The 25,335-nt window shown below is 35.3% G+C and overlaps 1 protein-coding gene across 2 annotated transcripts; it reads left to right on the top strand.

Moving 5' to 3' along the window:
• The first annotated feature begins 8,565 nt into the window (after positions 1–8,565).
• Positions 8,566–24,468, top strand: plekhs1 (pleckstrin homology domain containing S1). 2 transcript variants are annotated; one of them, XM_014470757.2, is made up of 18 exons: positions 8,566–8,628; positions 8,946–8,988; positions 9,394–9,488; positions 9,581–9,693; positions 9,788–9,922; positions 10,863–10,938; positions 11,055–11,084; positions 12,158–12,208; positions 13,126–13,188; positions 13,360–13,428; positions 13,517–13,591; positions 14,230–14,264; positions 14,345–14,395; positions 14,500–14,622; positions 18,608–18,712; positions 20,637–20,732; positions 22,806–22,941; positions 23,025–24,468. In XM_014470757.2, exons 2-18 carry the CDS (start codon positions 8,961–8,963, stop codon positions 23,094–23,096), a joined length of 1,353 nt encoding a protein of 450 aa, XP_014326243.1. In that variant the 5' UTR covers positions 8,566–8,628; positions 8,946–8,960; the 3' UTR covers positions 23,097–24,468. The 2 variants fall into 2 exon arrangements, with proteins under 2 accessions (XP_014326243.1, XP_023196199.1); XM_023340431.1 differs by lacking the exon at positions 12,158–12,208.
• Positions 24,469–25,335: the final 867 nt, after the last annotated feature.

Genomic DNA, 25,335 nt, shown 5'->3' with positions numbered 1-25,335 from the left:
GCAGCAAGTACATGAGCACTATTGACAGCGCTAAGACTTTCCTTTGTAAGCTACATACTGCAGCTTTAACAGAAACGTACATAACTGACAAAGTAATGTTTACAGCCTGAATAATTTCTGCACATAATTTTATTTAGTTGAAAAATTGCAGTTTGTATTTGCTAAAGTGAATGTCAAGTTTGAACAGATCCCAAGAGATTGTCCAGAAACACCACCTGGCAAAAGTAATCATAAACTTTGACAAAAGTTGCCGCAAATAATTTGGAACGAGCCTCTAGATCTGGAAAATGGAGCAGATAATTTTCATTCGTGAATGTTTTTAAGGTTTCAGCTGTCAGATTTAGTAGCAGTCAATTTAAAAAAGCTTAAACTCCTCCGACTGCAGCATTGTCACAACGCTCAACATCTCAGCCTTTCCTGTAACTACAAGTTGGTAGCAACATGCTAGCATCCTCAGGTTCCTCACTGTCCCATCAGATGTCATGTTTAATCTCTTACCTACATGTGGTGGATTAGGAGGTGTGATATTTTGCTGTGTAGTGATTTTGTTCTAACTTTGAATCAAGCATGAAGCACAAACAGCTTAGCTACCATCTTGTTCAAACCCAAATAAGTGAGATTTGTATAATTAATTAGCATTAACCTGTTCATTTATTTATTCAAAAGGGTCCAAGAAATCAGTTTGGTGATTTTCCTGTTCTTTATTATTATTATTATTATTATTATTATTATTATTATTATTATTATTATTATTATTATTATTATTATTATTATTATTATTATTATTATTTTATAGTATATTTTATTTCATTTATCACCTAAAAGGCAATTCAGAATGACTAAGCGTTTGAACCGGACTGGGACCTGGAGCACACTTCACATCATTTTACTGTATATTAGTGTTGTACACCGTCTTCACTTACACTGTTTTGTAGTTTACAGATATTTTTAGCGAAAATAAAAAACTACAAAAAAATTTTTTAAGCATTTGTACACTTTGAGAGTGTTTAAAATAAGCATCAAGAATTTATTATTGGTAAAATAAATATTTCAATACATAAACATGACATTTGTTGGTTGTTAAAGTCACAGAGGCAGCTATTACTGGCTAATAACTAACCTATATTTACAGAATCCACTTTTCCACAATATGCACTCTTGTTTTTTGCTTTATTATTACTCTTTGTGATTGCATGTATTGGTAAAAATGATGGTGGAAGGAAATCATATGTGCTTTTATTATTCTGCTTTTCTCTTTTCCTCTGTAACTTGTATTTATTTTGATATCATTCGCATAAATGCTACATGTGTGCAATCAGTGCAGTTCTTGGATCTCTGATAATTGATTTGGTGTCAGGACTGAGCTGGAGCGAACGCTTGTTCCCCTTGTTTTGAAATGAAAACTTAAAAAAACCCAGACTTTAATAAGATGTTTGTTTAAGTGCTTTCCAGTTTTTAAATGCCGTGTTCCTCAGGAATATATTTGAAAAGATTTGAATTTAAACGCATAATTTGGTCCAGTTTTTTGAACAGTTCCTTGTTTAAATAACTTGAAAACAGAGGAATGCTTCTGTAATTAAACATGAATTTATTGTGTAATGAACTTTGTGTCATTTCTTATTAGCATGACCACATTAAAGCAATCAAAACATACTTTGTCTGTTAGATTCAGTCAGGTTTCATTAGGGACAACACCTAAAGTCTGTTGTTTTTTCACGACTATGACAAACACGCCTCTTCCTGTACGTTCTTTGTTTTCACAGTCAGATTACCTTTCTGTTTCAATGAAATGACTTTTCAGTGGCAGGGATGTGGGATCTGATTAAAAGAAAACAGGCAATTGACTCAGTAGGAGGTTATTCTTAAACTCAGAATGAATCATCTTTGAAAATGAGGAAATTTTACATTTCTTTCCAGGAAGTAAACAGTAGCTCTGAGCGGTAAGGCAATCCAAATCCTAGGTACTTTTCTTTGTGTTTTCCCTGCATGATGAAAATAAAATAAAAAATCTTTGGTATCTCTGGAGTCTATTGAGTCACTTTCTGGTAAATCCTCAAACACGTGCAAAGCCCCTTCTTACTTCATCTGTGGCTTTAGATGACAATATGTGTAAAGTATTTTTAATAGCTTTTACACTTATTTGAATGTTCAGCTTTACTGCAAAAGTATTCACAACACTGGAAGCATATTTTGGTTCATTTGTCAGGCCTGAAACCTGGGAGTAGTGATGGCTCTGACCCGAGTCTTCAGAGCCACATAAAGACGGTTACAAAGACGGCCTTCTGTTACCTGCAGAACATTTCCAGGATTAGAGGACTAATGTCTCAGCAAGTTCTAGAGAAACTCATCCATGCGTTTATCTTTAGTTCAGTCAATCAATCGAGTTTATTTATATAGCACATTTCAGCAAGAAGGCAGTTTAAAGCGCTTTACGTCATAAAAACACAAAAATCAAAAGCTGGAGCATTACATTTTGTCAAGTGCCGCCGTTACACATTAGACTGTTGATTAATGTTTCATTTATTATGTTTTAAAAGCAACTCTAACTGGTTAGGTTTTTAGTCTAGATTTAAAGGAAGTCAGTGTTTCAGCTGTTTTGCAGTTTTCAGGAAGTTTGTTCCAGATTTGTGGTGCATAGAAGCTGAATGCTGCTTCTGCACATTTGGTTCTGGTTCTGAAGATGGAGAGCAGAACCAGTACCAGAAGACCTGAGAGGTCTGGAAGGTTGCTATGACAACAGCAACAGGTTCAGTGATTTATAAACTAATAACAGTATTTTAAACTCTATTCTCTGAGCTACAGGGAGCCAGTGTTGTGACTTTAGAACTGGGGTGATGTGCTCTAACATCCTGGTTCTAGTCAGAGCACCAGCAGCAGCGTTCTGGATCAGCTGCAGCTGAAGGCTTGATTTTTTTTGAGGCAGAGTTGAAAGGACACTGTTACAGTAATCGGTGCAACTAAACATAAACGAATGAATGTTTCTCCAGATCTCGTTGAGACATCAGTAATGTTCTTTAGGTGATAGAAGATCGACTTTGTAACCGTCTTTATGTGGCTCTGAAGGTTCAGGTCAGAGTTCAGCCTGATCTCTAGTTTCCAGCTTTAATAACAGAAGCTCTGTGCTCCTCTTTAGGTCCAAAGATAATAACTTCAGTTTGTTTCTGTTCAGCTGAAGAACGTTTTGGCACATCCACACATGTATCTGTTCTAAGTTGCATTGATCACTGCAGCAGTGTCATTTCAGGTCTGCCTAAAACAATCAACCCTCCAGCTGCAGCTGATCCAGAACCAGAACCAATAATTGAGAAGCAGCATTCAGTTTCTTTGCACCACAAACTTCCAGAATCCTGTAAAACAGCTGAAACACTGAGTGTTTTTAAATCAAGCCTTTTAGGGAACCTTTGATTCGTAATAACTGGAACATTCATCAATGTAATTAATGTATTTTCACTGGGTGATTTTGATTATGGCATTTGACAAAATTATTGTTTCATAACTGATGACTGGATGATGTTTTCATGATGTCATGTTGCTGAAATGTTCTGTACAAACAAACTTGACTTGATAAAATAAAATCAAGCTCATAATTGTGAAGTGGAAGAAAAACAAAACACGTTTTTTAAAATCTTGTTGGCTCAGAAGTCAAAAGTGTTACAGATGGAACGACTCTACATCAAGAGTCTCAAGCTTTTTGCTTTTTCTCTACAAAATAACTGAAAATGAATCAGACTTGATCTATCGGTGAACATCACCTTTCAATTCTTGTCTTATATTTCAAATGGGGTTTAGATCAGCACTTTGACTAGGCCGCACCGGGCTATAAGCCGCATGGTTCAAAACACGGGAAAAAAGTTGCGGCTTATAGTCCTAAAAATACGGTACATTCATTTGTGGTTGTAACCTGTAAAATATGAAACGTTCAAGGCTTAAACTAAATATAAAACCACGGCAAACTGCAAACAGTCTCACGTGAGTAGCTGGAGTGTGCTTTGGTAATGAAGATTAATAGCACTGCAGATTGCTTCCCCGCTGTACGCCCTGGTGATTAATTTATTCGTTGTTTAATTTCCGGAACAAGTTGTTTAACAGCCCCTTCAAAAGCAGGACACATTAATGGAGCAGCAAACAAAATCCCCAAACTGCAACAAGCTGCTTTCATACAGTTTATTTGATTAAAGTTGATGGGGTATGACGATCTGGAATGATTGCAAGGGCAATTTCCTTTCTTTTTTTTTTTTAAAGTTTGAAATAAACAAAAGTGCATTTCGAAATTCATAACTCACTTAACCTTCGAGTGAATGTACTGCAGCAGAGCCAGGATGCATGTTCCAAAATAAAACCTGATGGCTGAAGAGGAGGCACGACCTCCCGTGGTTGGGTTTGCCTCAGAACGCAGTGTTCAGACAATTAAACTGACAAAGACTAATGACTGCTGAGAAAATCTCTCTCTCTCTCTCATCAATAACCTGCACCGAATGCCTGATCAAAGTCAAACTTTGCACTGTGTGTTCTCTCCTTCTATTGTTTTACATGCGTTAGCTATGAGCCTTGCAGGCAAACAGCAGCAAAAGTCAGACATCAGCGTTTCGTGCCGTATTGTTTTCTTACTGACAGCTGAAAGCCATCAGTCAAACTGCAGCACAGGTTTACTGCTTTCCCCGCCTGATTGGCTGCAAGTCTCTCCAGTCTGCAGGTGAGGTCTCTTTGTGTTTGCAGGTGATTTTCACTTTACAAGCTAAGGAGTCAAGAGGCAGAAACATGCAGACAGAGGAAACAAAGGCTGAACGATTTGCATAAAACACTGCTGCAGAATCCACGTTATAACTCAGTATGTTTTAAAACAAGAGATGAACCAGCGTGTTGTATAATATAAATACACCGTGTTCCAAATTATTATGCAAATTGGATTTAAGTGTCATAAAGATTAATTTTTTTGTTGAGCTATTAAATTTATAGATGGTATTGTGTGTCAGGGCTCTTTGAATCACTATAATTAATTTCAGAGAGCTGGTTGATTAGTTTGTCTGGTGAGCTCAATTAAAGGAAATGTACTTAAGAAGGATGTTCCACATTATTAAGCAGGCCACAGGTTTCAAGAAATATGGGGAAGAGAAAGGATCTCTGCTGATGAAAATCATCAGATAGTGTAGTGCCATATGACAAGATATGAAAACATTAGATATTTAATAAAAACTGAAGCGTTGTCGTACTGTGAAGAAATTTGTGGCTGATTCAGAATAAAGATGGGTTTGTGCAGATGAAGGCAGAATGAGGAAGGTTTCTGTTAGACAAATTTATCGGATTAAGAGAGCAGCTGTTAAAATGCCCTTACAAAGCAGCAAACAGTTATTTGAACCTGCTGGAGCCTCTGGAACCTCAAGGTGGAGGATCCTCCAGAGGCTTGTGGTTCATGAACCTACTATTGGGCCCTAACCAGAGTTCACAAGCAGAAACGGTCGCAGTGGGCCCAGCCAAACATGAAGATTAATTTTCAAACAGACTTGTTCACTGATGACTGCTGTGCAAGCCTGGATGGTCCAGATGGACGCAGTAGTGGATTGGTGGTGGATGGCCACCACATCCTAACACGGCTGTGACGTCAGCAAGGAGGTGGTGGAGTCATGCTGTGGGCCGAAATCATGGGGAGAGAGAGAGAGCTGGTCGGCCCCTTCAGAGTCTAGAATGCTGCTGCAGGTGTTCTGACTAAAACCAGGACGATAGAGCACATCACCCCAGTTTTAAAGTCCCTCCACTGGCTCCCTGTAGCTCAAATAATATTTAAAATACTGTTAGTTTATAAATCACTTAACGGCTTAGCACCACGATGCATTAAAGATCTGCTGTTGTCATAGTAACCTTCCAGACCCCTCAGGTTCTGGAACTGGTTCTGCTCTGCATCCCCAGAACCAGAACCAAACGAGGAGAAGCAGCATTCAGCTTCTATGCACCACAAATCTGGAACAAACTTCCTGAAAACTGCAAAACAGCTGAAACACTGACTTCCTTCAAATCTCGATTAAAAAATCCCACCTGTTTAGAGTTTATTTGAAATGTAATCAATTACGAATTTAACGATGGCACTTGACTAAATGTAATGTTTTGATTGTTGATTCTATGTTGCATGACTTTGTGTTTTTATGCTTGTTATGATGTGAAGCACTTTGAAACGCCTTGCTTCTGAAATGTCCTATACAAATAAAATTTGATTGATTGATTGATTGATTGATCATGATTTCATTGTGTTTTAACAGGAATCAGTCGACATTTAAAAAACAACTGATCCTTCAGCAAAATTGATGCCCCTACTCATTAATAATCAAATCTGATATAAATTATCTGTATTAATAGACATGTGGACACTCGTCTTGGTTATTTAATGAGCTCAGGCCTCAAATCTAAACTTTGAAGACAAGCAGGAACAAGATATAAGGACAAATATTCATGAAAACTGACAGATTTGCATAAAAAAGAGAAGCCATGTCCCAGTAAAGATCAAGCCCATCAGAGCTCTATTAATATCAGTGTTTGTTTGATTGTGACCTACATGAACATGTGAAAAGGGGCGATTGAAGTATTTTTGAGACATGAATGCTGCTTTGTGGGTCACGTACAAGCTGTAAAGAAAACTTTGTTCTGAATGGTTATAGCAAGCGCACATGTGAGCAGCTGTTGAGTCTCACTGATGCTGTTTTTTTAAATTTATTATTATTTCCTGCCATGACCCACAAACTTTTACATGCAAAAACTGGCCTGTGCACAAGCAGACAGACGTCAAATGCACCAAAATTAAGCTCCGGATTAAGTTGTCTCCCTCAGTGACGTCAATTTAGATTAATATTGATGTTGCAGCACACGACCCCGACTGACCTCCATCTCCCTGTTTCTCCTGATGTGCTGCATATTTGTAATCAGATGCATGGAGGGAACGGCAGGGGTCTAACACTGACTGCAACGTCACTGACATTTTGCTAACATGCCCTCTTTTTGCATGATAACGTCTTAATTAGGGAACTGCCACTTTGCAGAAATTTCCTCAACGTTCAGTTTTGTTTGTCGTTAACTCCATTACAAGCAAAAACGTCAACGTGTTTTAAAGGGATTTTATGTGGAAGACGAATAGAAAAGTGGTGCAAAGCGGTGAAATGAAAGGAAAACAATGCATGGGTTTTGAAAAAATTTTATTTAAATTACCTTTTGTTGCAACCACAGCTGTAAGAATGAAACTATTCCTTTGCCCTTGGCTCCTAACAGGTATTTCTTTTTACAGGTTTTCCTTTTAATTAGGTCAATTTAGCAAATCTGAAAACATTTTCTTTTCCTCTCCTAATGAAAGCAACCTCAGCATAATGCTGCCATCAGTATGTATCATCTTAAAGATGGAGTGTTAAGAAGATGTTCCATTTTTTGTTTCACACCACAAACATTTTGCAAGCACTGCAAAAAACTCAAAGTCTTACCAAGTATTTGCAATAAGCCAAAACTAACATACAGGTAACTTTTACCAAGACGTAGGAGCTTTAAGTCAATAATTTCTTAATATTGATGAAAAAAGTACTATTTCGATTGGCAGATTTTTTACAAGATATTTTCCCCATATTATAAATTAATTTATCTGCCAATAAAACTAGAAGTTTTTAATCAATATTAAGGAATTATTTTTTCTTAAAACAAGCCTCTATAGCTTGCTAAAAAGTTACATTTAAGTTAGTTTGTCTCATTTTAAGTGCAATAAGATATTTGCACTTAAACCAAAAATACTTGGTAAGATTTTGTGTTTTTGCAGTGTATCACCGAATTATGTGAAATGATCACAAAATTAAAATGAAAAATGTCTACTCACATACTGAATAACTGATCAAATTATCAATCATTTAATATTTAAAAATGACATAATCAGACAGACCAAAATATAAAGTTAAATGGAAATTTAGGTATTTTAAGGATGAAAATGACAATAATTCAAGTAGTAAAAAAATAACAAAATGAGGTGAAATAATTGCTTCCAAATGAGTTTCTTTCACTAAAAAAAACTTATGAAACTTTAACAAAAACTGCAGGCGTGTGTCTGTGTCTGGTGAACATTTGGTTAAAACATGTTTGATTTTCATTCAGTGGGCAGAAAATCCAGAAATTTTACTCAAGTAAGCGTAGAAATACTTCATAATAAAATTACTCAATTAAAAGTAAAATGTAATTCAGAAAATCTCACTAGTTACTACCTCCAAACTTCACAAATAAATACATTTGTTTTGGTCTTAAAATTCCCAATAAACATGTTAAAGTTTGTGGTTTCATTTCAAATAAACCCTGAAGGTATACGACAATGTTTGCAGGCTGGATCTGTTATGCATTGAAAATATACCATATAAACCATTTATAATAGAAATCACAGCTAGAGGGAATTTTTCTATTTCTACAGGAAAGCTGAGCCTTAATGAAACCTTCGGGGCATTTTTGGAGTCTGAAAACAACACAGGTAGAGTCTGAAACAAGTCGGCGGCGGAAAACCAGAGACACCAGTTCTGAGGCTGATTGTGTCACTGGTTGTCAGGCACAGAAAAGGACGCAGCCTTGTTGTCAGATCGTTCTTCTGGTTAAGACAGTGGAGCGACTCGGATCCCTGTACAGGTAAGGACACGGCGCCTTGTTTCTTACATGTGCTTTATTTTTATTTTATTACACCGTCTGTTTCTAATCTGAATGCACTTTCATCTTTTCAGCGTTTTTAATATAACATTATTCTGTGCAAAAATTAAGTTATATTTCATTGTGAATGCTCACCTGGCTGCTTACTTTGGGATTTTGTTCTCGATTTTTTTATTTTTTTTGCTTTCCCGCCGGTTTCCATGAGCGAAGTTACTATGAATTTACACTTTATACATCAACTATAACAACGCAATTTTGAAGTGGTTCTGAGAAGATGGTCTCATGTTACTTTTGTCTAGGTGGAATTTATCAAAATGCATAAAAGAGACAGGAGCGCATCAGGTAATATACTGTTTCTGGATTTTTAATGTAAATATTTTAAAGTGTGCTAGTCACCAAAACTTAAGTCTGAATGTTTGTATTAAGACCAAATATTTCTGTAACTTTTAAGCAAATCTTGCAGGTTTTTTCTTTAAATTAATGATTTGATTTGAATATTTTAAAGTTTACTAGTCACCAAGACTTCAGTCTGAATGTTGTCATTTGTATTTAGACCAATTGTTTTTGTTGTTGTCATTTTTCTTTTTAGCATTTTTAGTTTTTTTTGTTAGTTTTAAATTAACAATGTATTTTATTTTATTTTTAAATAACTAATAATTATTTTAATCTAATATTTACTGACAAGATTTTTATTTTTATTAAATTGAATACAGAATTTAATCACTAAATAGTTATTTCATAATGCAGGAGGTGCAGTGTTTTACAAATCAATCACAAATGCACAAGAAATCAGGTCTGGATACTTGCTTAAATCTCCTCCTCAGTGGCGTTTGAAATCAGAGGTGAGGAACTTTTCCCTCACTTTTATTGCAGCTCTGTGCAGTTTTGAATTGTTTTCTTTAACGAAATGTCTTATTTGTTATTTCTCCTCCAGTGGAAGAGACGTTTCTTTGTGCTTTACAAAGCCCCAGAGAACGACTATCAGCTCAGGTACTACAAAAGTGCAGAGGACCAGGTCACCCCGCTGGGAGGCATAGATATGACACAGTACGTTCTCACATTTTCAGCATCAATCTGAGGCTAATTTGCTGCTTTTAAAATGCTTAAGGGAGGTTAAAATAACACTGTGTCTCTCTGGTAGAATCTCACTGTTATATGAAAACCCTCAACACCACCAGAGATGGCAGTGGGTGCAGAAGAGTTTTAAATGCTCCCCATCATGTGTGGTGTTCCTCAAGGCAGGGAACCGGGACTACTTCCTTATTGGGGAGACCAGGTTAGAAAGTTCTGTTTTTGTTTGGATTTTTACCCTTTTTGACTTTAATCCATGTTGCTGCATTAATAAAAATTAAGATTTTTACCAAATGTTTCTTTTTTTTTTAAAAAACTAAATTAATATTTAGTAAAAATGTTAATTGTTTACTAAATAAACACCTAGCAAAAATGTAATTTTTTTTAACTAATTGAACATCTAGTAAAAATGTTTATTATTTTTTACTAAATAAATATTTAGTAAAAAATGTGTATATATATATATATATAATTTTTTACTAAATTAGTATTTAGTTAAAAAAAAGTTAACTAAATGAACATTTAGGGGAAAAAATCATTTTATTTACTAAATGAAATTAACATTTTGGAAAAATATTTGCATTTTGCTAAAATGAAAATTTTGGAAAACATTTCATTTTTAGTAACATTTCTTAATAAAATGTTTATTTTACTAAAATGAATTTTTTTTAAACTTGTATTCTATGCCCCAAATATACAACATTTGTTATGGTAAATTAAAACATAAAATTGTGATCATGCAACAAACTTAAAGCTTTAGTATGTAACTTTTATGTAAAACAAAATCTTTTTGTTTTTTAAATATTTGTTAAAACTGTCACTATGTCATGACAGTATGAGTCAGAAAATAATTTACAACATGTTGAATCGTTTTGTGTGTGAATTTTAGTGCATTTCCATGAATCACTTCCTTAAACATTATTCACCAATTACTATTTTTAGAGTCAAACCAGCCCAAAACAAATGATGGTGCTCCTTTCCCCTTTACACTAAGGCAATCATCTGATAATGGCTTTTCCACAAAATATATCCCTGCTAAGTGTTAGCGTTCCCTCCTTGGATTTGATTTTTGGAACTAGATTTGAAATTAAAATGTCACAGATGTGATTTGTTGAGTCTCAGAATTGCCTTTTTGTCCCTTTTAGCTCGGAGGCGGACGGCTGGTTCACTGACCTGTTTGAAGCCCTGAAAAATCGCCCTCATAAATTTCTCAAATCACAGGTGCATTAAGCTTTTACGACTTCTTCCATGTTTCTCATGTTTTCTGCTGCATTGAAATTAGTTTTATTTCCACCTCCATATACCATGTTGTTTATTTATTCATCCTTCTCCTCTAGGAAATCAGCAACGGGCAGCCAGTCATTGATGTAAGCATGTGGAGTTTATTTTGTGTTACAAAAGAGCAGCTTTAATATTCTCTAAAATATATTTTATGATGATTAATATGAGGAACAGGGTTAATAACCTATGTTGTCGTTTTTCTTGCAGGACCACTTGTATTTTAAACCTTGTAAATAATTTTTCAATATGAAAAACAATTCAAATAATTATTTTGTTGTAATAATTCCAATAAAATAATTATTTTATTATAATATCAATAAAATAATAATTATAGTACAATATAATAAGTTATAATAACATATCTAATAAATATATATATTTTTAAATGTGTATTTAAAAAATATATTTTTGAATATGCTTTAAATATTTAAAAGTATTTCTGTTTTAAAAACTGAAATATTCATTAATTTTATTGGGATTTGATAAACCAGCACCAAGTCAATTCTAGATTCAAAATTTACTTTAAGACACAATGCAGAATAAAATTATGTTGCACAAGCTCACATAAACACGTAAAGAAAGTCAGCACAGATTAAAAATAGGCAAGTATAATATAAAAGTAAATATAAAATCAGAAGCACAATGTAAAAAAAAAAAAGTTTAATTATTGCACAACAGCAGCCGTTTCTGGTACATTTGTGCCAGAGTTTTCCCCAAGATGGTCAAAGTTACATAACCAATCCTGCTTTTAATAACTTTTTCACCTGTTTGCTGTGTCCCTTCGACTCCATGATGCTGCTTGTTTAGTTCGCAGAACAGCTGATTTATATTCAGATTACAGCAAATTAAATCTCAGTGAAACACATTATCATTTGTAGTTGTAACAAAATGTGAAAAGGGTTTCGGGATATGAATACTGTAGTGAAGCCATATAATTCAGAAACTTGACAAAAGAGCTTTTCTTCTCTTTAAGTAACACTTCCTTGGCCAGAAACTGCGGTTTCGTTTTATTTCCTTCTCAGTTCTCAAACTCACAATTCTGGGTTTTTTGTCCCGTGTAAATAAAAAAAGGAAACTCCCCAAATTGTTGTTCCATGAAGTAGTGTCATTTCCTCATCAGATTCTAAATAAAAATACTTTTCTTTTCCTGTTCTATCAGATAATTTCAAACCCTCTTCACCGGAGAAAGTTTTCTGCCCCAGAGCTGAAGGTTAGTCGAGATGTAATAAAAACATTTTAACTGTGTCCTGTTAATTCATCAGGACTGTAAAATTCATCTTATGTAACTTTTTGGTGAATAATTTCACTAAAAGTGTTTTTAACCAGGAGCTCGGTTCAAGTAGATGTTTATATCTTCCAACAAAGACTAAACTATTTAGTCTGTTTAGTCCGCTTTAATCAAATTCAGGTTCGTTTGTGTAGAAAGTCCGGTTCGTTTGGGGAGGTGAAAATGTCTGATGGGAGCCAAAAAAAAGCGAAATCCGGTCCATCTAAAAACCCAAGTCTTGGTTTGGTTGAAGTGAACTCGGACTAAAAAGCAAAGCATTCTGGGTAAATACAACCAAAACAAAGTCGCGATTTTAACGTTAGCAGCAGAAATCGCTTGTAGTCTTTTGAGAAAGACAAAAAGATAAATCCTACAGCTGCTAAAATCTGTCACCACTTAATTTTTGTTTACATTTTGTGAAGAAGAAAGTTGCGCTCATGTCTTCTTCTGTGGTTTTCGCGTCGTTTCATTCAGTGGTTCTTGGTACAGCGCCCCCAGAGGGGAGTGGGGGAACAGGCTGATCATAAGTTTAGTCAGTTTGACACAATGCAGTGTTAAAGTGAACTGCAGCAGCTGAAATTTTTTAAAATGTAACAATTAACTGGACTGAATTTACCAGGTGTGAGAAAAACCCAAAGACTTCCTGCACATGTTGATATTTCTATGAAAACGACGTTAGCACACTTTCCTCCACATGCTCATCACAAGATTGTAGGAAAAAATGCTTTAGGTTTAGAGTTTAAATCTGGTTAAAATCTGAAACTATTAAAAATGTGACAAACCTGGTTCTCTTGAAAGACATGCAGTTCAGACAAGTGATTTCAAAGTAATATAATAGACAATTACTTGCTGGCTTGCAGGTGCCTTTCCTTGCAGAGAAAGAAGAAGATCAGAATGATGCCAGCAAAATCTCGTTGCCATCCGTGAGTATACCTTCACTTTTCTACCCATCTTCCAGGGTCATGCTAGTGTGTTTTATGATCGGAAAGCAATCATTTTTACATTGACTTGTGCCAACATAACTCACTGCCACCAGCATAAAAAGTATATAAATATTAGGCACATTACATAACATTATTGTGTTTGTTTTCCAGTCATCAGTGAAGGTTAGGTCCTTTTCGGACCCTTCCTCCAATGCTGCAGACGGGAACACTGAGGAACTGGTACGTATCTGCAGCTTGTGCACAATGCTACATTTAGTTTGGGAAGCCTATCAACACCAAGTCATGCTGCTTTACGATTGTTTATCAGGGGGAAGATAATTCCAGGAGACCGACCTCTGAGCCTGTAAATCAAGACTATGACTATCCCAAGTCACGCCAAAAGGTAGCCTGCTATGTTGATTATTAATTTTTTTATAACTTAAAATGTTTGTCTTTTATTTAAAAAGTCAACAAAAAGGCTATTTAATGTTCCAATTAGAAGTTTTGGGACTTTTTTTTTTGTCAATAACTATTAAAAATACAGACTCAAATCTACACATACAGTACCGTGTTACAGTTGGTTAGAAAGAATACTCTTTAGAGTTGGAATAGCTTCATCTTTGTCTCATCTGATCATATTTTATTTCCATATAGAAAATTGGCTCGTCTCTGTGGACAGCTGCAAATTTTAAATGAGTTTTAAGGTTTAGATTTCGCTCAGTCTCAGTCATTAAAGGGTTAATAGAGGATGTGTTTTTGCAGTGCATGCAAAATGTTTGTGGGGTGAAACTAAAATTGCACATTTTCTTAACACACCATCCCTAAGATGATATATTGATGGCAGCTTTTTACTTTTACTTGAGTAAAATATGTTGAAGTACTGCCACTCATACTCTGCCTAAATATGACTGAGCAATCCACCAAATGTGACATTTCTACCCAGTTTACGTAAACCTGGAACAGCACATGTATAACCAAACTGTGAGTTATACTGAAGTTCTGCTTGTATATTTCCTTGTTTTCCATTGTGGCGTTGAAAAGAGAGCCAGTGTGCGGGCAGGCAGCATGGAGTCACTGTGAGTTCTGGTTAACGCTCCCATTTTTACAGAATAAACTAAATTCAGAAGCTAACATTTTAAACCTGCATCCCTTCTAGGTATGAATCAATGACAGAATTTAAAAACATCCTGAACGCATCTGAGCCAAAGTAAGTTTTCTGACGATTTTCTTTTTTTTTTGTTGCTATGATTATTCTTTGTTTTGTGTTTTGTTTTATATACATAAATAGATATATTGTGTGTGACATTTTAGCGATGGTGAAGTTGAAGCAATTGGCAACAGCACCCTGATGAGGTCCATCACTGACATCTACGTCAAATACAAGGCGGAGAATTCTCCACCTCTGATATTAAATGAGTCATCTGCTGAAAATGGGTATGTCCACTGTTTGTTATTTTCCTGCTAGTCAAAGTGCTACATGCTAACAACCTGCAGCTCAGTCAACAAAGGGATTATTGCATGGTTGCCAGATAACAACACCACACAAGTGTTGGCATTCATTGAGGAATCTTGAAAAGGCAGAACTTGTTTAGCAAGTTATGAATCATCATTTCACATCATGACCTTGTCGGTTTTACCGTAACTCACTGCGCTGCTGATCATTTTTACAGATTAACTAGGTGATCTTTGAACTCTTGTGATTGTAAGCCTAATCTCGATTACATGTATGCTTTAACACCAGTTCTGCACTGGACTGATCATTCTCACCATTTATGGTACTTTGAAGTGCCACATAAATATGTAATAGATGTAAAGATGATATAGGCCAACACAAAGCAGTACATATTTGTGAAATTTAAAAAAAAGAAGAACATATACAACTCTAAAAAGTGTTACATTGGCAAATACAGAAGAGGATTAAGGTTACTTTTTTTTCTAAAATTGTGACTTTTGATCTTGCAACATTAAAGAGTCAGAACTCTGAGATTAAAGTCAGAATTTAGAGAAAAAAATTCAGAATTTTGACTTTTAACTTAGAATTCTTACTTTAATCTTCTGACATCAGAAGTCAGGATTTTGAGAAAAAAAAATCTGAATTCTGAGGAAAGACGTCAGAATTCTGACCGTAATCTCGAAAATCTGAGAATTCAGACGATAAAAGTCAGACTTATGAGATTAAAGTCAGAATTTAGAGGAAAAAAATTAAGAATTCAAACTTGTTTCTTATCATTTTTACTTTAATCTCCTTAGGAAAAAAAAAAAAAATCAAAATTCTGATTAGAAAAAGTCAAAATTCTGAATTTAATCTCAGAATTCTGAGAACTCAGAAGATCAAAGTCAACATTTTGTGATTAAAGTTAGAATTCTGAGGGAAAATAAAAAGTAAAAATTCTGAGAATTTTTCTTTCTGCAGCCCCAAACCTCTGCCATAGACACCACTTTGCAAAGGTTCCCCAGTTATTAAATATCCCAACTTAATGTCTGGATAAATCCAGCTGTTCTGTATATTTTTTTGATTGTTTGAGAACCTAAGTGAACAAACAGCATCTTAGACACCCAGGATCAAACTAGACATGTCAGGACAGTGTGGAGCAGTTTAAAGCAGGATTAGGTCATAAAACTTTATCTTGAGGTGTGAAAATGGAATCAGTGTAGCGCCGCTGAAAACCTACAGTAGCTTTGGTGCAGAGATCCACATCTAAAATAGAAAAATCTGTTGATACAAATACTGAGAAGACAAGAAGACTCTATTCATAGACAGTCAAGAAAAGTCCTATTTATAGTTTGTCATATTTTGTGTACAGAGGAGGTTGGGCTTTTTGGCCTACATGCAAAACGCTGTGAGAGACGGAAAGCCTCACCCTGAACACGCCATGAAGCACGACGGAAAAATCAAGCAGAAGCAAACTGCAGCGATGCTTTGCTGCAGCAAAGTCCAACTCAAAATCTGATGACTCATCTTTGCAGAGGCAGATTGCATTTGAGCTATTTTGCAAAAAGACATAATTTTCTGTCTCTAGATGTAAAAATGCATCTCCAACGCAAAGCATTGACTCAGAGGAGCCATTGATAAAAAAAAATTATGGTTTTAATTTGGAAAAAAGTTGATGCATAATTTCCTTCCTCTTTGCAACGAGTCAACACAATCCAAAGAGCCAGGTAGTTCTTTTTTTATTTTTAGACAAAGTTATTAAAAGTAAGTTGTTTTCAAGTTTACCTCCATTTTGTTTTCTCTCTTTAAAGCACATGTGTCAAACTCAAGGCCCGTGGGCCATAGCTTTGTATGTGGCCCACTAGATTCTAGTCTAAACACTAAATCTGTTTAAATATTATGTTTTCAATCAAATTAATTAAGTTTTTATCTGTTACTGCCAAATTATATCAACCAGTCCCTCCTGTTTCTTGAAAATTATTGTGGCAATAAACACAAAATCAACAAATCCCACAAAATCAAAAATGTGATAAGATTATTATCAAATTTTTTGTCATAATAATTGAAAGTTTATTGCAAATTTTTCTCAAAAATTGTCAAAAACCTTATTACTTGTACTAAACAGCTGCCTCAGCTTTAACTGATATCCGATTACAGTTTATGATCTGTTTTATTACTTTATTACAGCAAGTAATAAAAAGTTGCATTTACCATCATAAATAAGCGCAAATAGTTCCAAATTAGTACCACAAACACTTTGATTTTTTAATGCAAAAAATCACAAAAAGAATCACAAAATCCTAGAGGAACTGAAAAGATGTTCATTATTATTATTTATTGATATTCTAACAGTTTGTGAACAGGTTTTATCAAATCAATACAACCGGCCCTATAAGAGGATTCATGATTTTGATTTGGCCCAAAATTTGACACCCCTGATTTAAGGCAATTCTCCACAACAACAAAGCACAGATGAGTTGTTGGAGCATCTCTTCAACAGATTTACAGTAAAGGTTAAAGTTAAGCCCGCTCTCAGTTTAAGCCACCTAGAAAATCAGCAAAGTGTGACACACCTTTTCTTTACCAAAAACTTCCTGGTCTTGTTGACATAAATCAGTCTGTTTTGATCCGATCTCCCAACCCGTCACAGAAACAAACGTTCCCAAATGCTGTCATCACCACGTCTGACTGGAGACAATTACTGCCTGTCTGTTTGCAGAAATACATTAAGACTTTTGTTCCTAGTCTAATCTCAGCAGATTAAATGTGTTTTTTGCCGTTTTTGATGTAAATGTGATCGGATTATCGAATATTTTCACACTTTGACCAATGTGTGGCGTGCCGGAAGTGGTCTGCCATGTAAGAAGGGTCCTGAATGCTACATTTGTTTAAATAGGGTCGAAGAGGCAGGTTATGACCTGCCTCTTAACAGAAGAAGCAGGTCTGTTAAGTCTGTTGACAATTTTAAGGTTCTTCTAGTTAAAAATGTTGAACTCTGCTCTGCACTGGGACTCAAAGAGCTGCAGAAATCCTCAACCCTGAGGAATCCAGTCCTGCAGGTTTATGCACAGGTCTTCCAGTTTGGAAACAAACGTTTTCTTAAATTGTTTGCACGCACTTTTATGAGAACTACTTTGTCAAACGAGTTTTCAGTCAGACGGACAGCAGGCTTTCAGCTGACCTTTGACCTTCATGTTTAGAAGGCCGTGTAAATCAGTGTACCGCAGACACCCAGCAGCTCTTTATTCTTCTTTTACTCTGTTATCATCTGCTGCTGTTTGCTTCACCAAATTTCCTCTGATATCAAACTGTGTAATAAATCTTTGTGATTTCCAGCCAACTGTGGTAAACTGCTAATTTGCCTGACTATAAAAATAGATAAATAAAAAATAGTAATGCCCTCTCTCTTGTGTTTGGCATTGCCTGTTCATTAAAATGCACCAGTGCCTTGTTGGCAGCAGTTTGCACGTTATTTTTTTGCCTCCATGCTGTTCCTATGAACTATTAAAAAATCTTCTTCATCCTTGTTTCGCCATTTGTCATGCACTGAGCAATCAAACCAACCATTCATCACTGATTCCTTCGTTTTTCCTTTTAATTTTTCTTGTATTGTCTTTACCTTGGCTGCACAGTTGGTAGCCCTGTTACCTTGCAGCAAGAAGGTCATTGGTTTGAATCCCACCCTGAAGTCTTTCTGCATGTAAATGTGTGCAAATATCTTAGCACACTTGAAGTAACACAAAACTAATTTCAAAGTAACTTTGTTGTAAGATATACACACTTGTTTTAAGTAAATAATTCCTTAATGTTGATGAAAAAGTACTAGTTCTAGTGGCAGGTGAATTAACTTATAACCTGGGAAAAATGTCTTATATAAGTGAAATAATCAACCAAATGAACTAGTACTTTCTGACTTATAGTTTAAGGAATTATTACAAGATATATAGAACATATAGAAAACGAAAATGGTGGCATTGTGTTTTCCAGAGAAGACAAACGTCAGTCTTCAGATTTCAGCACCAGCTCCAGTGGCGCCGTTTCACCTGTTGATGTATTGGAGACGAATTCGGAAAGACGAGGCTCCACTCGGAGGTGAGATTTACAAAATCTTTACGTAGAATCGTGTTTAAATCTAGAATTCAACAAAATGGATTTAGGTCATGTTGTGTTCAACTTAATTGGGATAAGGGAGCTCTTTCTGCAAGCAGAAATATTTGGGAACGCCCATTTGGCACCAGAGTCCAAGAACCTCTGGTGTAGCTTCACAATTGTTGCTGAGAACAAATACCAGAGGGTTTCATGACATTTTGGGTGATTCATTTAGATAAACTTGGCCAACAAAAATGGCTGGCATGTTGCTGGGCTGGTTGCAATGGTTTCTAGAACATGATACGTTGCACAACTGTTGTATCAAGCAGTAAGAAACTGTCATTAAGTTATGCAAAAAACTTACAAGCATGCAGACTGCAGCTAAAAACCAGATCTTTCTGTCCTTTTGTGCTTCTACACAGGATGTTTTCATTTAACTCTTTACTACCGTATTTTCCGCACTATAAGGCGCACCACATTATAAGGCGCACCTTCAATGAATGGCCTATTTTAAAACTTTTTTCATATATAAGGCGCACCGCATTATAAGGCGCATAGAATAGACGCTACAGTAGAGGCTGGGGTTATGTTATGCATCCTTTAGATGGAACTGCACTAAAGGGAATGTCAACAAAATAGTCATATAGGTCAGTCAAACTTTATTAATAGATTACAAACCAGCGTTCTGAAAACTCCGTTCATTCCCAAAATAAATAAACAGCTGTTGCTTCCTCCACTTCCGCACCATTGATTCGTTCATGTTAAATTCTCTCGCTGCTGCTGTATTCCCATGTTCTACTGCGTGACTGATCGCCTTGAGCTTAAACTCTGCGTCATAAGCGTGTCTCTTAATAGGAGCCATTTTGGGGTCTTTACACAAAACCCAGCATGCACGGCGCACTTCTTCTTCTACGGGGGAAAATGAAGTCGGCAGCTGCTTACCGTAGTTGCGAGACCTGTTCTGGCTCAATATTGGTCCATATATAAGGTGCACCGGAATATAAGGCGCACTCTTGACTTTTGAGAAAATTTAAGGTTTTTAGGTGCGCCTTATAGTGCGGAAAATACGGTAATCAATAGTTTCTTTATTGGATTTTGTAGGAATTTTACATAAGAGGCCAAAACAAGTTACTCTACAGTTGAGAGTTAGGAGTAACTTCAAGTTTCTAGTAAACTTGAAATAAGACAAAATTAACTAATATACCTTGTTTTATGTCAGTAATTAATTAATATTTATGAAAAAGTTCTAGTTCCATTGGCAGATTATTTAACTTATTGAAAAGGAAAAAATAAGTGAATTTATCTGCCAATGGAACAAGAACTTCATCAATATTAAGGAATTATTGACTTCAAACAAGCTTCTATTAATATTTCTTATTTCAAGTGAAACTAGTGATTTTCAAGTGATTATGTTTTTTTACATAAAAAACATAATCTTAATCTTACATAAGTTTTTCCCCTCATATAAAATCAAATGCAAACTTTTTCCGTTAGAAGTCATGCAGTAAAAAAGTCCTGTTTAAGATTTAACTTAATTTGAAGGTGTTACAGGCTGCAAAAGATCTGAGGCTCGTCTTCCCGCAAGTTGACGAAAATACAGCCAGGGCTGCATCAGAATGGTTTAGATAAAAGCATTTTCATGTAATTGAAATTTGTCCCCAAAAAACAGTTTCCATCTGAGATGTGAGTGCCACACACTGACGTTTGTGGTTGTAATGTGACAAGATTTGTAAAAACGTTACTTGCAAAAATACTTTTCCAAGGCACGACATGACACCAGCATATTTTCAGGTGACTTTAAATGCAGAACAAGACAAAGATGTGACCTAATGATGTGTACTGAAAACAATTTTTTTAGTAATATTCTGTTTTCCAATGTCAAATTTGAAAAAATCCAGTTTAATTTCTTCTGTTTTTTCTTTTCAAGCCTTGACAGCGTCATGCCAGACGTGAGGGAGTTTATGCTGAATCCGCTTGGTTTGAAGAACGATCTCACACTCACAGAGGTGGAAGGAAAACCGAGGTTTGTCGATACTCTGAAACACCACAGATCGAAAAGTTACTCATGTTGAGGTACCCTGTGTACGTACACTGTAAAACATTTGAGCCACATTTAGTTAGGTCTACTGTCTTCTACTCTTTAAGTCAGATAAATTTTGCGAGTTTTAGGTTTTGAACCTAAATGTGAGTTTGTGAAAGATAAACTTACAGCAGTAAGTTGTGTTAACTTTTTATTAATTTTGTCAAACCTCCAAGAGTTGAATAAACTGGAGTTTTTAGGTTAACACTAAAAAAACAAAACAAAAGGGGGAACAATTTCCCAGAATGCTTAGAGGCATGTTTTTGTATCATCAGCTGGAAGTGCATTACATTGATCTGACTCTTGTGTTATTAAGGCAAATGTTTATTTTAATGTCCCGTTCATGCTAAATATTTTTGAACAGAATTTATTATCATGTTTAATAAAATTCATTACCAGATCATAAATCTTGTTCATGCAGTTTGAAACAAGAATTTAAAATATTCTAAAGAAAAATAAGCTGTTATTTTAACTTGATCTTGTGAGAGAACTGTGTAGCTCTTTAACAAGGTGAGGACAGTTTTTTTTTCTTGCACATTGTGAAATAATTATTTGGTTTAAATTGCAGCGTTACATTAAAACTCACAATTCAAGATTAATGAACTTAAAAAACAATGTTTAGACAATTTGTCTTTTGTTAAATCAACATTTCTGAGTTAAAACCAAAACAATTTTCTTATTGACTTAAATTGCATTTTCAAGACACCAAGTGGACTTTCATTTCCAAGTTAAATCACCTTCAAATGTTTTACAGTGTATGAAAAGAAAATGTATTCTAACGTTGCAAAAAAACAACCAAAAAATGTTTCTACATGAAAACATCAACCTCAAAGATTTTTGTAGAGTCAGTGCAGGCTTTCTTTGAGCCACAAACATCACAGATTGCCATTGTTTGAGAACACAGAGCAAACCAGGCAAAGCTAGACACAGTGCTGTGTGTCCTTAATTGTTCTTTTAGCTGCAGAAGAAAAATCTCCTGCAGCTCAATCAGGCTTAACGTTGAACTGGGTGAGATTTCTGCTCATTGCATTCAGACGTATTGTGCGAGAGCTTGTTTTCATGCTGGGATTAACAATGATTGCTTTACCTTCATGACAACATGTCGCACTATTTATAATGTAAAAAAATAAGAAAGTAAACGTGACGCTTATGTTAAAAACCCCATAGCATTTTTTATTACAACCCAATCAGCCTTAAAAGTATTAATGTTTTGTCTTAAGATTTAAGTGTGAAGCAAAAATCATGATGATGTGTCAAACACAAGGCCCCTGGGCCAAATCCGGCCTGCCATAGCTTTTAATGTGGCCCTCCAGACTCTTGACTAAACACTAATTGTGCTTAAATATTATGTTTTCAATCAAATTAATTCAGTTTTTCTGTCTCCTGACTAATTATATTAATCAGTCCCACCAGTTTCCTGAGAATTATTGTGGAAATTCACACAAAATCAACAAATCCCTGCACTTTTTGCACTAATAATTGGGAGTTTATTGCAGATTTTTCTCTGACAATTTTGTAAATTACTGTACATAAAAAATTTACATTACTGTAATGTACAAGTAATGTACATTACTTGTACATTACAGTAATGTACTTGTACATTGCAAGTAAGGCTGCCTCAGCCTTACCCTTACTTGATGTCAGATTATAGTCCATGATCTAGCACTTTGAGATTTCTTTGAAATGTAAGGTGCGTTACAAATAAAATGTATTATTATTATTATTATTATAAAGCGAGTAATAAAAAGTCACATTAACCGTCGTAAATAAGCGCAAATATTGCAAATATTTCCAAATTAGTACCACAAACACTTTCATTTTTATTACAAAAAATCAAAAAGAATCACAAAATCCTGGAGGGACTGAAAAGATGTAAATAATATTATTTAATTTTAAGAATTCATTGATATTTTAACAGTCTGAACAGGTTTTATCAATACATTCGGCACATTTTGATTTATCAGAAAGCATTAAATTAACTGTAAATCAGCATCTGTTTGTTTATGTATGTGCCAGTGTGTCTGGCTGGACTGGACAGCCGCAGTCCGTCTGCCTCTTCCACAAGGGAGACCGAGTGGTGGCGATAAATGACCTCCAAACCGACAGCGTGGAGGACTTCTACATGTTTATCAGCAAGTCGATGAAGGATGAGGTAAAGTCACTGCTCGCAACAGATACACTAACTATGTTATCAGGATTTGCATGCATCATTCACGCCTCTGAATCTGACTTCAGGTGAAAGTGACTGTCCAGCGTCAGCGTGGATGCCAGCCTCTGCATTGGTCAAACTCTCCCTGCAGTGACTAAGGCACAGACTGATCACTGCGGACAACTTCAATGAGTTAAAATGAAGGATCTCATATGTCAAACTCAAGGCCCGGGGGCCAAATCCAGCCCGCCACAGCTTTTTATGTGGCCCTCTAGACTCTAAAGTGGGACATAATAGAACCGTGAAGATAACAGTGGGCTTAAATATTATTTTATCAATCAATTCAAAGCAATTTTTATCTATTTACTGTCAAATTGCATCAATTAGTCCCTCCAGTTTTTTGTGAAATATTGTTGAAATTCACATAAATGATCAAAAAATCCCTGCACTTTTTCACATTAATGGGTAATTGTGAGTTTATTGCAGATTTTTCACAGAAATGGTGAAAAACATTGGATCTAAGTGAGGGTTTACTCCCACCTGTAGGTGGCAGTATTTTTTTGCTTCTACTAAACAGCTGTGTGATCCTTACCTCGACATGTCGAGTTATAATCCATAATAATATGGCGTCAGCATGTTTTTTGTTCTATTTCCTTTCTGTTGCAGTTTATGTCTGTTTATGTCTTCAACAAGTAAAAGTCATACAGAAATATACTTCTTGTTAATATCAGTTTCTTTAAGCAAGCTCCGGAGTAACAGGGGAACTTACATTACGTTAGCCATGCTTTCTTTGTTTGACGTCACAATAGATATAAACAATAAGAAGGAAAACTCTCTTGTCAATATGGAAAGTCCCATTGTTTTCTGCTTATTGTGGCTGCCAGTCAGAATTGCTTGTGCAGTGAAACCACAGATAGGATTTCCTCATTTTTAATTTCAACTAAAAGGGAATCCCAGTATATAATAAGATTTGCATGCATTATGTTGCTCTTCATAATGCATGCATTACTCTTCTCCCCGGCGTTGAGACATCTTTCTAAGGAATCACCCAGTGAATACCCTGTTCCCAGAAGCACAGACAGAACGGTTTGCTAACCAACAAGATGTTATACGTATCTTCTTGTTGATAAGTATAACAAAAAGAAAGGTTGACACACTTTTGATTTTAGGTGTGACATTGTTCTGTTTTTCATAGATACACCCTCTCAGCAATTAGCAGTGATGTAAAGTGAAAAGGACAGAAAGAGAACAGTATTACATGTCTTATAACACTTAGGGGTCGGTAATATGAAGATAAAATCATGTCATGCCTTACAGTTATGTTCCACGGTTTTTTCAAAACACACAAAACAAAAAAAATAATCACTTAGGCACCTTTTACAAGATCTAACTGAATTGTGGGAACTTAGCTTTTTGCATTTCGTCTAGCGTTGAGTTGGACAGTAGCTAGTTACATTTACTTGAGTAATTAAAAAAAAAAAAAAAAGTACTTTTAGGACTATATTTACCAGGCTGTACTTTTTACTTTTACCTGAGTACTTGTATTATGAAGTATTTCTACTCTTACTAGAGTAAAGTTTCTGGATTTTCTACCCACTGAATGAACAAACATGCTTTAACCAAAAATTCACCACACAGACCTGCGGTTTTTGTTATAGTTTTGTACGTTTTTTATTGAAAGAAACTGATTTGGAAAAATTTTCTTTTGGCCAATTTTGTCATTTGTTACCCATATGAATTACTGTGAAATATATATATATATATATATATATACACTGCTCAAAAAATAAAGGGAACACTTAAACAGGTGTTTAACACTGAAAGTGTTCCCTTTATTTTTTTTTAGCAGTATATATATATATATGCTGTAATATATAAATGCTTTCTATCGAATAAATTCTTTGCAACAGGTGTTGGCAATTTTATTTGTCCTGGGAAGATGAATGTGTATTTTTTGTGTAAAAGGATTATGAATAAAATTAATTAATAAGCATTTCTGTTTATTAAATTGTCTTTTTATTTCCCATATAAAAATTGTTAAAGTATTCATGTTCGGAGACTTCCAGAGGCATTGCAGAGTAGTTAGGGGGCATTGGGTATTCAAATTAGAATCGCTGGTCGTTAATCAATGCCACACTTAATTGCACTTGACTCACACTAGAGGATTTTCCACTACAGAGCCAAATTCATGCCTTTATCAGTTACGACAAGTCATTCAGGTCCGGAAGCAGCAAAGTGGATTAGGACCATCATAATGCTAGTACTATGTTTGTCATGTTTCAAGCCTAAAACCACTGCTGAGTCTGACCCATACAAAACACAAAGACCCATCTCAAAGTTGCCCTAAAAACATTTCGATGATGATTAAGGCTTTAGGGAAAACATTCAACGTAATTT

Source organism: Xiphophorus maculatus, chromosome 10 (genome assembly GCF_002775205.1).
Source record: "Xiphophorus maculatus strain JP 163 A chromosome 10, X_maculatus-5.0-male, whole genome shotgun sequence".
Taxonomy (NCBI): Eukaryota; Metazoa; Chordata; class Actinopteri; order Cyprinodontiformes; family Poeciliidae; genus Xiphophorus; species Xiphophorus maculatus.
The sequence above is the reverse complement of the archived record's forward strand: the minus strand, read 5'-3'. Positions and strand labels throughout refer to the sequence as shown.